The 16,871-nt window shown below is 42.9% G+C and overlaps 1 protein-coding gene across 1 annotated transcript; it reads left to right on the top strand.

The window, feature by feature from the left end:
- Positions 1-10,132: 10,132 nt before the first annotated feature.
- PROKR1 (prokineticin receptor 1) lies at positions 10,133-16,618 on the top strand. Its single transcript, XM_082306354.1, has 2 exons — positions 10,133-10,735; positions 14,675-16,618. Exons 1-2 carry the CDS (start codon positions 10,245-10,247, stop codon positions 15,369-15,371), a joined length of 1,188 nt encoding a protein of 395 aa, XP_082162480.1. The 5' UTR covers positions 10,133-10,244; the 3' UTR covers positions 15,372-16,618.
- Positions 16,619-16,871: the final 253 nt, after the last annotated feature.

Here is a 16,871-nt window from a genome sequence, read left to right on the forward strand (position 1 = left end):
GCTTAATGTCCCTGTGTAGTAGGGAGGGGACAACTTTGCATCGTCTTTCTTTGTACTTATCTTTGGCTAAAGGCTGTGTCGGATTCAAAAGGGAGCTACAGACCTGGAATATGCAGCTAGCTCTAAACGCAGCAAAAGGTAGAAAACAGTAAGGTAGAAACCTCCAGTGGTAAGGTAATGTTTCAGGTACTGGATAGAAAAGAATCTGACAATGATTTGAGAGAGGGTTAGTAAGTCTATGTTAGTAAGTTAGTAAGCAAAATGAGCCTAGAAAAACCTTCTTAATGGTACTCAAATATCCAGTCTGTCATCCTTTTCTCTTCAAAATGAACTCCCTGCAGCAAAATTACATAAATTAGAGTACTGGGAAACTGTGATTTTTTTTATATAGTTAAAAGTGTCTTTACAGGTGTGCTTCCTGGTGGCTAATGACAACAAATCAGTTAATAAACAATTTCATTTGAAAAGGCCAGCTGGGCTTATATTAAATATTTCTTCTGGGAAAACTTTGGGCTTAAAATTTCAAGCTCATTTAAATAAAAATTTGCTCAGAAGAATACTGTGGGGAAGAGCAGGCTGTCCATCAGCAAGCCATCCTGCTACAGCCCCCAGCCCAGGAGCTAACACGACAGTCGGGAAGGGCTTATCTCCCCCGCCTCCCTCTGCGACCACATGGACAGAAACTCCTCCGAAGGCTATCTCACAGCAGCTAAATTATGCTCTGATTCACAGACAGCATTAGATCCACCATGCTGGCCTTTGTGCATTATATGCCACAGGATGGTATTTTTCACAGTGAGCTCCTACCAATATACTTTGGTATCAGTAGTCAACAGGCTCAAATGACCTCTGAACACCTAAATTTCTTCCTAAAAAACTTCTAGAGATTGCATTCTAGCTGATTAATCTGTGAAGCCGAGAGATGCCAGTTTTGGCTGAACAGCCCATTCTTCCGGAGTTAGTTTTGTGGCGTTGTGACTGTGTCGCAGCCCCTGTACAGTGGGCCTTTTAAGATGCTTACAATTAATGCGGTTTGATTTCAAAAGGGCAATACCATTCCCTGCAAATTTAGGTCTCTACCGAATATAAGCAATAGCAGCCTCAGTAAAGGTTGGGACTTAGCTTACGTTTTATTCCTCAAGGTCTTCTAATTCTGGAACTGAGGGCTGCCCCTTCCCACACAGCTGTAGCCATGCCACATTCTCCTATTCCCTCTAATTCGTCCCCATCGTTTCTAAATACTCCATGAAAAGCAGACCACCACTGTTTTGAACCAGGAGGTGCTAATTTGTTGTGATCCCAGTGAGCAAGGCACTCAAACTTCATGAATATCACCTAAAATGCCATCCATTAGAGCTAACACTACAAAGAGGATAGTATAGATAATCTTACCTCCCTTCAGACGGTAGGACCCCTGCGCTGTGCGGTATTGTATGGGTCTCCGACCATGGTGCAGCACACCATGCTGATGCCATCCGTAGAAAGGTTTGGTCTTTTGAGCTTGAACAGGATTTTCTGAAAAGAAAACAATTCTGTTCATCCTTCCTACTATCAAATAAAAAAGATGTTTACATGAGAACTTGTCACTGCACTTTTAGTTAAAGAGAAGGACACACAGGTGGTATAATTGCCAGTACTAAGGGGAAGCTGCCCGCACGCTCCTTCGTTACAATCAGCCAACTAAGATTATCTTGTAGCAGGAGATATGCACAGCGCAACACAGTCACGAAAGCCAAGTTATACATGGGGCACAGGGTAGCACAGCACAGTCTACACTTACACAGGTTACCTGGTTTGTGGATCACTAACTGCTCCATGGGCAACGCTCTTCCTGTCAGGATCACTGTGACCACCAGCAGAGAGAAGGGCAGGTCTCTGCCAGCACCAAACAGCAAAGAGGTTCGTTTCTCAGCGTGGGGGTTTTGTCGTTCCTGCCCCACAGTATTTAACTCCATCTATGCACTGCACCAGGAAGGGAGATGCCGAGCCCTCGGCTCTGACATCTGTGCCCCTGAGCTGTCCCTCTCAGACAGACCAGCATGTCTCCTTTTGACCCTAATGCCAATCATCTGTATTCCCACAGAGCCATGGACAGGCAGCAGCACGCATGCTCCACCACACTCCCCACCGCCACACAGCAGCGAGCCCAGGGGTGCCTGGGGGGGCACAGCCATCATCCCAAAACGTGGATATGCACCTTCTGGGATGGATTTGCTTCATCTCCACCTAGTTTGAGGAGCACGGCCATACCTTTCATCTCCTGTCAGAGCAGTCACTTCTACAGTGCTACTCTCAGACTTCAAAAAGATTATGAGAAGGCGGCTGATCTGGCCCTGCAGTTTTGACACCACATCGGAACTACAAAACCTTTTTTAAAGTTATAAATAAGGTGTGATAGCAGCTTTTCATGACTCATCCTGACACCAAGATTGTGGTTTCGTGTTCTGAGTAGCTTCAAATGAAACTACCATTAGGCATTATTCTTTTGGGTTAGAATTCATTTCAAGCGTGTGCAGAAATAACCAGCAATATATATAATACCTGCAATAAGGCTTTCACAGTATATTAATCCCTTTCTCAGATTGATATTGAACTCCAACAGTTCTTTAAATCTCAAATTACTTGTGAGAAAAAAAGAACTATTAACTTTTGATGAAGCACCAAAAAATGTCTCAGGCAGTAGAATGGGGCACAAGCTTTAAATACTTCATGTCTTGCTATGGGGAGAAGCTGGGGACCTGGAGTAGATAGGACCCCTCTCTGCATATGCCTAAGCAAGCCAGACCTCCGCAATTCACACTGCTTGATGTAAAACTGCTTCGTAGTGACATCCTCTCCTCTGTATGTTTATGCTGAGATGCTACACCTAAGGAAAAGGAGGGTGTCTTTCAGGTAAAAGTGGGATTATGGGAACTGCACAGGGAAATTCTTGGAATCATTCTTCCTGCCATGGAAATACAGGGTGAAATGCCAAATTGCCAATGACAAATGGCAATAGGAAAACCACCACAATATTCAGAAGGGGAGACATGAAGGAGCAGGATTCTGTCTGTGGCAAATTAACGGAAAGTAATGTTCACTGAATAAAAGCAGCAGAAAAAAGAAGATGCTGAAGAGGTGATAATACGAATCAAAGGGCTTTGCCAATAGAGAATAGTAATGGCAAAGAAAAGTGCTGACAATTTAGCTTAAATTTGAGACTGTAGCTGTAATGGATGAGGGTTAAATTTTTTAAGAATTGCAGCATCCAACTTCTCCTACTTAGACCACCAAAGAAGTTGGCAGGTTTTCGGAAGGATATGTCTCCTACTGAGACACTTCAATTAAGAAGCTGCTTCATTTCCAAAAGCATTCTGCAGCTCATAGCACCCACTGAAAAAGAAGATGCACTAAGTCTATCTTTGAGTAAGATCCAAAATAAACAAGACTGCCTCTGAAAATCCAAAGGAGCAACAAGCCTGACTGAGACATGGGACATATTAAGCTCCTTTTAGATGTTTCTAAATTCAAAGGCTTTTGAATATGGGGTATGAATAAACCAGTTCTTGAGGAAGAGGTCAAATGTAGACCTCAGATCTGGTTCAGCGATATTAAAATGAGGAATTTAAAGCAGGACCATTAAAGTTCTATCTGGTGCAGCTAAGAAACATTTAATAGTCTCATACAGAAGACATGAGCTCTACATCACAAAATTTCTTCACCAACAGGCCGAGAAAGCATTTGTCGTAAATTATTTGGGTGTATGTAATGCAGCCCAGGAACAGCAGTATAGATTAGATGATAATCCTGAGATCTCTTTCCAAAATGTTGTTCTATATGAGCTATATATTATTTCATCTTAATTCTCTCAGAACAATGTTCAGAAATAAAGAAAAACTGTTTGCCTTCTGCAACTGTAAACCTTGCCTAGGAGGTATTCTTTTGTACAATGGGCACAAAGGCAGAAGCAGAGGAAAATTTCCAATTTCCAGGTAAAATCTCCAGTTTTTGAGTTTGAAAAGGCATTCCTAGAAATTCCAAGTAATTGCAGTAACATCTGTTAGAGGCTGATATCAAAACAGAACATTTCAACCAGCTAAACTGATCTTTATCTCCAATTGGCAAAAAGTTTCCAAGCACTGATCTTTGCTATTCCATGTATCTGGCATAGAACAGACAGAACTTACAGTGACGTGGCTCTTCAGGAATCTCTGGAAATGGGCTTGACAGTCTAAAATTAAACAGTCCCTAAGAGCTGACTGGGAAGCTGACTATTGTGACAGGGAACAGTCTTAGCAGAGAATGAAGCTGGTAAGTGAGTGGGGCAAAGGAGGCTGTCTTGGCAATCTTCTGCCTTGCTGCCACAGCGAGGAAATACATTGCTGCACGCTGCCGCTGCCCACAGCTGGCACATTAGTATCCACGGAGCTGCGAGCGTGCCCAGGCAGGATCTGGGGAGAAAAGCACTGAACATTTGCCTTTCAGAGGCCTTCTGCTCAAGAGAAGGGTTTGTGCTAACAGGCACTTGCTCTAAGGAAGGCAGAGTTAAAAAAAAAAAACCACAAAGCCTAACAAACACATCCAAAAGAAAAGGGGAAAAAAAGGTAATATTTAATTATTAAACAAAACGTTGAATGTTTAAAGACTGAAATGGTTTTTTTGTGGTCATTCATGTCATACTACTGTGGCATCAAAACTTGTGCACAGTCCCTAAGCTGGTCACTGCTTCCTGCACTGCCCCAAATACTGGCACTTTTGCTTTAGGTAGGATGGGCTTCTCCAGTAAGGGGTGATAAGTGCCAGCTAGGAATATAAACTTCTTATAGCTATTTCTACATATTTCATAGATTACTGTTGAGGGCAGGGGGTGTGCTTCTCAGAGAAGATTGCCATGCTAAGCTGAGCTGAGCAAAATAAACACCATTTTCTTACATGATCACGAAATGATGAACAGAGATGAAGAAAACAGGAAATACACAATGGAAGAGAATTAAAAAGTTCAAAAAAAAAGAGACAAGTCACCTTGCATGTTAAGTGAGCTCTGTGCAGCTCTGCTAATCCTTGTGTCATTTGGCTGTGAGACCTGCCTGACTGCCACCGTCCACAGAAACCTGTGCAGCTCTGGAAGGAAAAGACCTTTTGGATGAAAGCACCGTGTCTACTGTTCCAACAGCCTGACAGCTGTCTTTGTGGGTGTCACTACGGTTGCTGACAGCCTGCTTTGCTGCTCCTTCAGATGCTTTGCCCCTTTTCCCAAGCTGAGAAGTGATAATAAGGAAGCAGAAAATGGTGGTAAGAGGAAAGTTAACATGATGACATAATACATTAATACAGTCAAACACTTCTCTCTCCTTCCCAGGGCTTTTCTGTGGCCCAAGTCACCACTGGAACAGCTGAGTATGGTGGGATTACTTCTGCGTGCGCATTTCTGCCAAACTCCATCCAAAAGCCACTTTCCTCCAGTACCACAAGGCACGCTTTCACATATTAGAAAAATATACCTAACTCTTCAAGCAAGTCTAGGGTCCTCTTGAACATAAATATCAGTTACACACCTTAGATTTAGTAAAGCCCCTGAGCCAAATGTCTGGCTGAACGCTGAGCAGAAATACACATAGTTGTAACCCATGTGTGCTACTACCTTTTGTTTGTTTTTCCAGAAAATCACAGCATGTCTGATGCTTTTGTCACATTTCACCAACTGATTTGTATTAGCAACCTTTGTAAAACTCCAGCTATACTTTATGCAAAGCTTATGTAAGTCCCCTAGGATTAATTTCCTCACTCAGAGTCCAATTTATTTAGCAATTAGGAAAAATTAGACAGTAGCTGGTGAGTTTGCTGTTTTGAAATGAAAGGCCAGAGTCCTAAGGTCTGTTCCCAAGCGAAATGCTAGTTTTAGAAAATCATTATTTGAAAGTCTCTAAACAAGTACTTTACATGGCAATCTTTTTTGCATCATTTAGCCTCCAAATACCTTCCCTGTTCAAACTGTGAGCATACTAATGAAAAAAACAACCAACCAGGAATATAAATTGTTTACATGATAGTTTTCAGAATCAACTTTTCTTTCTCAGCCTGAATTCATCAAACTGGTAACACTGGTCTCAGGAAATGCACTGTGACACTGTGTAAAATATTGTGATACCATTGGGGACTCACCAATAAACACTGTCAAGGAGAAACCTTGTCCTGTGCAGAAATCCAACACCAGAATCATACACTCTCTACAAAATAACGGGGACTTCAAAATACAATGTAATAGAGTGTAATCATGCGATAAAATGGATGTCATATATGGGCTGTGGGGAAGGATCTCTCAGTCTGTGCAAGCCTCCCAGTGCCCCGTTCCCAGGAAGAGGAGACCTGTAGACTGCAAAGCCCCTGGGCTGGGCAATGCTGGGACAACGAAAATCCCAGCTGTGCACAGACAGATGGCTGCCCTGGGCCACAACTCAGCCTGGCCACCCCAGGGAGCTGCTCTTTCAGCACACTTACACCAGAAGTCACAAGAGACTCTGGTTTTTGAAGGCAGCCTTTGGGAATTCTTACACAGTGTCTGCAGCTGGGAAATCCTCCTGCATATAACCCATGGCTTTAGAGTCTTTCCAATACTGCCCCAGCCCTTTTTGTAGCGCGGCAGGTTACCAGGCCAGTTATTGAAGCTCTAGACCCAGCTTTTAGCTTTCACTCTGCCCATTTGGCTGCAAGGGACCAGTGGTTTCACTGTCTATTCAACAGCTTCTATTCAACTACCACAAAGCACTGCCTTGCACAGCACATGCAAATCACATCATTTCACAATATTACTAGTATTTTCTGAGGAACAGCTCGACACGTATAGCACAATTACTTGGAGCACGGTGGATGAACAACTGCTGGACAGAAGCTACATACCAAGCATGAAGAGCAGATCTGGAGGGGCTGTAGTTACCAGGGCTCCAATGCCAACTTGCCTTGAGTCAATGGGGATAGACATCTGCAGCAGCTGAGGTTTTGGCCTAAAGGAATATAAATATTTGGATATCATGTTGCTTGATTAACTCACTAGATAACTTGAGACAGCTTAACAAAGTCTTAAAGAGATCATGCATGTTCCTAATGTAAAGCTTGCAAGAACTCCCTTTAGCGCACTAGTTTTTCTTAACGGATATTTAAGGTTTGTATGACCCATTTTGGGGACCTTTTAGATGTGATTTTGATGTACGCTGTAAGTTCACTTTGCCTCCCCCTATACTTACTATATTTACATTTTTTGTGACAGATTTCAACAAGTGGATTTTATCCGATTTCCTCATTGTTCATTTGGTTGCATACTAAAAATCCCTTAAGGGCTTTTCACCTATTACACTGACTGTTAAAAATAAAGCCAAGCAAAGTATTTGCTGTGAAATTCTTAATACTGTCTGCTGACTCCACACAGCGAGGACTCTCTGGCCTTCCACAAGTTTTCTGGAAGAAATGCCACATTAGTGGCCCTTTTACCCCAGACATATTGCACATTTAACAGATTTCTTTCCTTATCTTCTTCTTCCAGAGATAAGTGCTCACTAGCTCATGAAAGCGAAGTCTCGTGAGTGTGCATTGTAGGCCACATATTTTAGGTTTTCTGCAAATCTTCTACAATCTTCATGACCTTCTAGAGCCTCGCACAGTCTCATCTGCTGGGGACTACATAATGTGTCCCAACTACGCATCTTGCAAAATGTCAGCTAATGTGAATAAGACTGGCGGTGCAGAAGACGACAGGGGATCTGCTGTGCATTTCCTTTCCTTCTGAGGAACTGGGAAGCAAGAGAACTGCTCCCTGGGGTGCGAGTGCTTCAGAGCAACGAGGAGGCAGCATTAGCAAAGGACACCAAGTCCTTAAGGATTCATTGCCACTTTTCCGCTCTGAGTAATTCCCTGAGAGGGCAAGGAAAGCTGTCAGGGGTCCTCTGATTTACAGCTATTCAATGTTTGACCCTCCTTCTGCAGGAGCTGCCACAGCAGCAGTCCTAAAGACAATAGCCAGGGAGAGATCCACGGAGAAAGGTCCCTGGGAAAGTAGTTCACCCTCCTTCCTCCCCCTCCTCTCCACTGGGAGGTTTGTATTTTGCTTCTGTGTCACATCAGGTGTAGGTAGCTGCTGCCCAGCACAGACATAACTCAAAGAGCAAGTGAAGACGGGGGTTTTACAGCTTCCATGCTCAGACTTGGTAACAAAGCCGCTCTGCTGATTTGATGCATTCAGGGGGCTAAAGCAGGAAAAAAAAAAAAAAAAAAAAGGGCTGTGCTCTATTGTCTCCATATTGCACTGCCTCTTTAAAATCACAAATGCATGGACAGCTTCAAGGTGCCTCCCACTGAGAAAAGGCTTTAGATGCATGCACAGAGACAGCGGAGCCATCCTCCCCTGAGCTGCAGGGCAAACCTGCTCGGGACAGAAATGATCATTCAGCGAAGTCCTCTGGCTGCTTTCAGTGATCCTTTCTCTGCTCCAGTGACAGCAGCACATTTGCAGGGGAGAAACCTGGAGGCTATCCCCAGGGTGACGAGACCTCCAAGAAGACGAGAGCAACTGCAGGTACAGTTAGCTGATGGTGTTATGTCAGTTGTGGATGGTTGGGTTGTCTTTATTTTAAAGTGCTCTCCCGGTATTTTGCAGGGAAACCTGTCTGAAACAGATAGTGCACCTTGCTTTGACCAACATACAGATTTTGCATCCAAGTATTTGTTTAGTACTTCTCTTAAATGAACGTTCACATTTCCAGGCAGCTGTGAGGATGTCTTGTAAAGCAGTCAATTGTTTGAACTATTATTTAGTTTCAGGCTTTGGCTTTCTATTATTCTGTTGTTCTGCAGCTCTCAGACTGAAAAGCAACGTGGAGACAGAAGTTGTACACGAGAGTTTCTCTCAGAAATGTATTAAGTGTTGGTACATCAGGGACTGAGGGTGGTTCCAGGGAAAGAAGGGAGCAACAGCTCCGCTATGCAGATTGTCCTTTGTAGCCATGATGGACATTGTTCAATAGCATCTGACACCCTGAAGACCTACTGTGTCAATGCAGAAAAAGTGGTAATGCCCCCTGATTCTCTTGGGATGGGGTGGGACTGTCCTGGCAGCTGGGAGTCTGGTGTGAGGATTCCCAGATGTGGCATGGGAAGAAGCAAGAAGAAAGCCCTCTCAGCAGTTTGATACAGAGTAGAGGCAAAATTAGGGAGCAGATTAGATTTTTTCCCTCAGTGTGGAAAATAAATCAATTTTTAACATTTGGTACAACTGGCAGTACAAAGAGGGGAGCCTGCTTCTCCCCATCTTCAAAAATTCAAGGCACTTTGTCTTGCTTAAGGAAGATTTTCCCTTTCACTTCAAGAGCCTGTTTGTGGAAGCACTCTCCCTGTGAACAGCAGATTTGCCTTCACAGCAAAGCCCTACAAGCTGGTTCATGGGACAAAATCTTGTCTATGCAAATTGGCAGAACTCCACTGGTTTGAGAGAGGCAATAATGGATTATGCTGGCTGAAAATCTTGCCCCCTACTCAATTAATAGCTGCCAAAAAGGAAAGCGCTAGCTTCGCTATTTTCTTGGGACTTGGCAACTCTTACTTAATTAAGAAATGTATTTAGAAGCCAGGACATCAGTTCTCCTTTCATCCTCACCTACCACATCACTCTGACTGAGACATCTAACATAAAGCAAAAACTTTGTCCAAAAGGCACATCAAATACTTTTCAGCAAATTGAGGTGTCATCTCATTTTAGTTATTTTACCTTGCACGGGGATGACAGCACCATGGGCTTGAAGGCTGGTGGAGATTTAAACTGGATTTTACACTCCTATATTGTCATTTCACTGTGTGCTGAAAACAAAATTTCATCGTTGGCAAAAAAAACTTCTGGGTGTAACAACCAGTGTATTATGCAACTCAAGGGATTTTACGATAGCAGAAGCATCCTTTCACAGGGTATTTCTTCCTGCTGTGCGCAGCCAGCAATATTGCTGTGGCGCAATAAGGTGGCTATTGCTTTCCCTCAAGCACAGTATTTTTGCTGTAATTTCCTCTCAGGAAATGTTTTCCTCTTTTTGTTCCCACAGAAGGAGATAAATGAGGCTGTTGCTCTATGATCTCATGGGGACAAAGACAAGGTGACTCACTGCTCAGAAGAAAACTTTGGATGAGGTCTCTCGCCTGCCACCGTTGTGCCCTGCCACACTGGGTAATTCTAACACGAAACCAGGGGTCAGTCAAGCCACATATGTCAAAAGAAAACAGACACGGCCATGGAGCAAGCTGAACATAACCCAAATGCTACCATCAACCTCAACTTTGCTGCAATCTACAATCTCCACGATGGGGATTTAACCTCCTTGCGAAACTTCTCCTTCCCTTTCAATTTCAGTTACAACGATTACGACCTGCCACTGGACAGTGAAGATGACATGACCAAAACCCGCACCTTCTTTGCAGCCAAGATTGTGATCGGGGTGGCTCTGGTTGGCATCATGCTGGTCTGTGGCATCGGCAACTTCATCTTCATTGCTGCTCTCGCCCGCTACAAGAAGCTGCGAAACCTCACCAACCTGCTGATTGCCAACCTGGCCATCTCAGACTTCATTGTGGCCATTGTGTGCTGCCCCTTCGAGATGGACTACTACGTGGTGCGGCAGCTGTCCTGGGAGCACGGCCACGTCCTCTGTGCCTCAGTCAACTACCTACGGACCGTCTCCCTCTATGTTTCTACCAATGCTCTCCTGGCTATAGCTGTTGACAGGTAAGTGGGGTGTTATGACTGCCCAAGGAGATGGCCAGAGCTTCTGAGGTTGGCTGTCCAGATTTCTAGGTTTTTAACATGCTCAGCTGTTCTGCAGGATTTGCTGATGTCCAGGTAGGTACTACACAGACCTGGGTATCTTGTTTTATAAAAATTTAATCACATGAGGTCATAACATTACCCTGGAGAAAACTCAGTGGAAATTTCTTGATTGAACTTTTCAGGTGAAAAGAATGTTGATTTATTAAAATGATTTTTTTTTTTCATAAAAATATGCTTGATTCAAGTGTAGGAGAGGATTTATGAAATAAGGGAAAGAGAGAGACAAATCCGAGACACCCAGACAAGGGTGTTCATCAGCACTATATAATCCTGATCCAAACCATGCATCTCTAAGGAACCTTCTCTACTGGCCTACAAAGCTTTTCTGAGTCTAACCTTTTCTATAAACAGTGAAGTAAATACTGTACAGCAAGAGAAATAGTTGACTGATACAGAATTTCACAGGTGACTTTCCAACAGGGTTATTACCTTACAGGGTATTTCTTTCTCCCTCTAAGATATTTTTCCCAGTTTTTGTTTTGGTGTGGAGGAGAGTAAAAGATAAGACTTCTGTCCAGCCTGCAAAATAGAGTTCCTATTCTCTGTTGTGCCATACTGAGAAAACGCAACAATCATGAAATGGATGTTCGGTGAGTGTGACCAGCACTCTCCATTAAAATACTCTCCTCTCACAGTGTCCTCCCTCTTTACACACCTCTCTGAGGACGGCACAGTGGCAAGCCAGGAAAGACCCACAGGTCGTTTATGGCACCCATATTTATGGCACTGTCCAGAAAATGATAAAATGCTACACCAACCCAGTTTAGCAGAGATTTCCTACAGCCTTTGTAATGGGGTAAGCAGAACATAATGATATCCAGCTGCTACACCACCTGCTTTACACTGCAGTCCTGAAATATTTCTATGCCTGTCTCTCACTCCAGGAATTTTAACAATATAATTTAATTGTATTCTTTCTTATGACTCCTGTTCTCTTAGCCTCATGCACCACGGACTCTGACAGACCCAGGCGCTGAGGATCAGCTTCATGCTGACATAAGTCTGACATGACTGACTCACAGAAAGCCAGAGAGCTGCAGAGAAAACTCCTTACAGAAGGGCCATCACAGGTCATCTTTTGTGTACAAACACAATATACATCTCTGTATACCCTCTGCATATACACACTGTATGATTCCTACCCCGCCTTCCCTTTTTTTCCCAGCTTCTCTTGTGTGCCATTTTATGCTCTAGTCTAATGTTGCATAGTTTTTGGTACCTGATCCAAAAGACATCTCAGGAGCAGTTAACCCTGCTGATGGTTGTATAGATACAGCTTGTGCACGGCTGATTCAGCTGTTACTGACGTCAACAGAAGTCTGTGGAAAGACTCTGGGGAAGTTCAGAGATGTATTGCCTGGTGTGGGGGAAAGGACAATCAGTTCCAATGAAACAAATCCTTAACAAGTGTTTAACAAAATAACCTTTGAATTGTAGCTGAGGACTCAGGGTTAAGCTTCTAAACACTATCACGCATGCATTACCATTTTCTACTACTTATCTTTTTCAACTTCTAAAAAATTTTCTTGGAAAGCTCTGCTAGTGCATCCCAGGCTGATGAAGTAACATGGGTCATTGAGCCCTTATGCCTGCTAAGAAATCAGAAGATTTCTAGCATATCTCCCCATGCATCTTTAAAAACAATCCTGGAAATGATTAATCACTGAAGTTTGTTGTAAGAACACACTGTTTTGGCTTCACTGCCTTTTTTTTGGTGAGCTTTTGACTTGGTAAACAGAGAGAAACCTCATTCATTTAACAATCAACCATTCCATGTTGGTTATGTCATGTGGGTCGTTGACTTCGGTCTCTAAAAAGAACAGGCTCCTAATAAAAGTCTTCCCATGTTTAGATCATCGAAAAGGTCTCACCTATGTAGAGAGGGTAAGCCTGTCCCACAGGATTTCCCTCGGGTGGGGCTCTCTTTCATCTTCATTGATGTCTATTCACATGAAACATAAGAATTTCACATGTTTAAGGCCACATCTACACTAGAAAAATAATGCAATGTGAAAGGAGAGGATCTGAAGAGCAAGAGTTCGTGCTGAGGGTCTGATGTCCATGCTATAAATATTTTGGGGGGGGTTAGCTTTAGCTGGGTCCCCCGGATTGAACACCCACGGGCACTTGGTGTGCTTTATGTACACTTTTGGAGCACATTTTCCAGGGCAGTTTTACCTGAACGCAGTTCATGTGCTCCAGGACCACTCCACAGTAACAGCCCAAGTGTGGTAAGCAATGACAATCAGGAAATCCACCACAGAAGCTCCCTCCTGACTCTCTTGTAGAGATTTACCCCATCCAGCCAAATGTTCTGCTGAGTGGATATGCATACTTAAGAATGCATACACATACATTGTCCCACAACCTTGTTTCCACAGGATCCGATCTAAAAAATATTCATTTATCAGCTCCAGAATGAGGCTGAGTAATTCTGCTGTCCTTTGACGTCTAGCCTGCACTATTTAAGAGCAATGAACAATTCATCTGCTTCCAAGATCTGGCTGCTGAAAAGCAGCATTGCATTTTATTTTAGAATGAATACATCCTATGGATGCTAGCTATGTATAGAATATATACAGATAGACAAGCCTCTGAATGAATGAGAAATTCCACTTTTTGAAACAATCCTTTGTGTTAAATAGAATTGTACTGGGAGCTCTGGAGTGTCTCTGATAAAAATCTCCTTTTAGCAGAAATATCCTAATCTCTCTGGCATAGTGTACTCTAATGTAAGCTCTTGCATCTACAGCTTCTTAAAAAAACAACCCCCCCAATTCTAACCAAACAAAAAACCCCAAAGTGAATGCCATTTGGTCCTAGCCCCCTGCATCGAGGGCAATTGATGGATCTTGCAAGTAAGGTACTTCCATTTCTCCACACTTCTTTGTGAAACACTGCAGTACACCTTGCAGTTTTATAGTCATAAGGAGTGCAAATACCTAACCCAAGTTTTATGGTTTGGCATATTACTTAACACAACATATTTAAGATTAATGAGCAATAGTCACCTCCAGCAGACAAAACAAAAATTTGCATCAGCAGAAAATGGATACACAGTCCTTCACTGGTGGCTTGAAAACATGCTCACCTGTAACCATTCATTAGCATCAGCTTCAGCTCTTTGCACCCCATGGAATAACCAAGAAAATAATAAAAACACTGTTACATATATTTGACCTCTTGGTAAAAAAAAAAGCATATTTTAAATAGTTCTCTGCCTAGGGATAACATTTTCCTGTTCGTCTTTTTACCTGCACCTGACTAGGTGCATATTACTGCATGTTTCAAACTCTCACTTGAACATGTGCTGTCCACCAAAGAATTTCCAGATGCTGTGTCATAGCATGTCCTGGATACGACATCACCTGCGTATTGTGCTAGGTCCTGCAAACATACTTGTCAGTAATAGGAATATTCCCTCTCTTTCTCCTCTTCCAGTCTTTCCATAACTCCCAGACTGTGTTAAAAAGCTTGTGATACAAAATTACAACTTTTTCAGTTTGATCTTGTTAACAGGTGGGAGTTTAAGACTGAGGTCTTGAAACCATCCTCAGACACCCTAACGTACGCTCAGATTTTCAGATTGCCAGGTACCCAACTGTCCCAACAAACCCTTCAGCCGCTCACTCCAGAGTTTCTGCCCAGATTTAGGAACTCGGCTCCAGGCTGCTACTTGGGAAAACTCTTAACTCTCCTCACAGACAAATTTGTCAGTCTCTCTCCTTAAGAATGACAGCAATTTCCTTCTGCCTCATTCTGTCCACTTGTATTTTGAAGTGTGTTCTGACTCATAGCGTTTTCAGAGTTCGTTTTTAATGTATTTGTCTGTTCTAGGTATCTGGCCATTGTTCACCCACTGAAACCACGCATGAATTATCAAACAGCAACCTTCCTAATTGCCTTGGTCTGGATCGTCTCCATACTTGTAGCTATCCCATCTGCGTACTTTGCTACTGAAACGGTGTTATTTATAGTGAAAAACCAGGAGAAAATTTTCTGTGGTCAAATTTGGCCAGTTGACCAGCAGATGTACTACAAATCATACTTCCTCTTCATCTTTGGCATTGAATTTGTTGCACCTGTGATTACAATGACCTTGTGTTATGCCAGGATCTCTCGGGAGCTTTGGTTTAAAACCGTACCAGGATTTCAGACGGAACAGATCAGAAAGAGGCTTCGATGCAGAAGAAAAACTGTTATGGTACTGATGTGCATCCTGACGGCCTATGTTCTCTGCTGGGCACCCTTCTATGGCTTCACAATCGTCCGTGACTTTTTCCCCACCATCTTTGTGAAAGAGAAGCATTATCTTACTGCTTTTTACATAGTTGAATGCATTGCTATGAGTAACAGCATGATAAACACCATGTGTTTTGTAACTGTAAAAAATAACACCATGAAGTATTTCAAGAAGATCATGTTGCTCAGATGGAGATCAACATATAACGGAAGCAAATCTAGCACAGATTTAGACCTGAGAACAAGTGCAATGCCGGTCACAGAGGAGGTAGACTGCATAAAACTGAAATAAATTTTCTGCAGTTCTAATCTCACGTATTTTGGAGAAGGGGTAAAGAGGAAATAACGCCTCCTCAGAAACTTCTCCCTTGTCTGTGGGAATACCCACCATGGGTGAGAGCCCTCAAAAAGCAGACGACTATGCATTTCCACAAGAACTCTTTTCACTGGACTGCTGTATAATCCCATAACTCAGACTGATGCTGTGCTTCAGTTGACCAACCTGTAAATTTGGGATGTAGACACTCACTTTAGTTGTTTAAAATTTAAGGTGAACAAAAAAGTCTTATGAATGCATTAAAACATATTAAAATGATGGAAGAGTTGATTGCTGATCCTAGCAATGATGCCTCTTTGTTTCTTCTTAAGAGAAATCTCTGAACCCCTTTGAGCTTATCATTTGTACCTTTAAGCTATTTAGTGTCCTTTTCCTTCTGCTCACAAGAGGAAGGATGGCAAAAAAGGCCATTTTTCTTCATGTCACTCTTTATCCTCTCAGTTTACCCATCATGATGAAGCTCCTCGACGTCTACAGACCACCAGCTTTCTATTGTCCAATGTGCAGCATGCTCTTATGAAAGGCACGTTCTCTACAAAGCTACATACTGCTTCACAGCCTAGTGAAAACCTCAAGTCTCTTTCTGTGACACCTTGTTTAAGAATATTTTGTCAACATTGCACTCTGTAGTTTTATGTAGAGTGTTACTCTGTTTATTATGTATTTGGAAATGGCACAGCTACCTATTGAAGGGACCTGTTCCCTTCTCTCACCTTCAGGCACCCTGTGGCCAGCTTTTGCTGCCTTGAGTCACTGAGCTCTACTCAGAATCAATCACAAAATCGTAGAGGTGGGCAACAACATCTCCAGATTGTCTAGTCCCTCTGCTCAAGCAGGGTCAGCTAGAACAGGTTGCCCAGGATTATGTCCAGCTGGGCTTTGACTGACTCCAGGGATGGAGACTCCACAGCCTCCCTGGACCACCTGTGCCAGTGTTCAACAGCTCTCAACACACTAAAAGAGTGTTTTCTTCTGTTCAGACAGAATTTCATCTGTTTCAACTTGTTTTTCAGTGGGACCCATATAAAAGAATAGCATGTTATTGGGAAAAAACTCACCCTGCTGAACCAGGCCTAGACATCTTATCAAGTCTATGTACACCTTCAAAATAAAGTACAAGTAGGGCCAAAAAAGCATAGGGATCTTGAGACGATCTGTCCTTCTGCAAGCAATGGAGACAGACTCTAGGCTTCAGCAAGCCAGTCACTGATTGAGTTGAGCAGCTCATTGCCTGGTCAAACGTGAGGCAACAACTCAAGATGAATTCTGCGTTGCCTCCCCCAGTGCTGTCTTGACTATTCTGATTTTGCGGAACTCCAGGACGGGTGTTTCTTAACTGATAATTGTGATAAAGCAGGTGCAGTAATACCTACTCATTTAAACTACACATAAGATATCATGGACTTTTGTGTATTGAAATCAAGTCTTTTCTATCGTGATGACAAATGCTTCCTG

This window comes from Platalea leucorodia (genome assembly GCF_965183815.1).
Source record: "Platalea leucorodia genome assembly, chromosome: 3".
Taxonomy (NCBI): Eukaryota; Metazoa; Chordata; class Aves; order Pelecaniformes; family Threskiornithidae; genus Platalea; species Platalea leucorodia.

What these genes read in the sequence shown, in the direction of transcription:
- PROKR1 (XM_082306354.1), top strand. Translation starts at nt 10,245, where the DNA reads ATGGAGCAAGCTGAACATAACCCAAATGCTACCATCAACCTCAACTTT. An exon ending in CTGGCTATAGCTGTTGACAG is followed by an intron (nt 10,736 to 14,674) that starts GTAAGTGGGGTG and finishes TGTCTGTTCTAG; the next exon opens with GTATCTGGCCATTGTTCACC.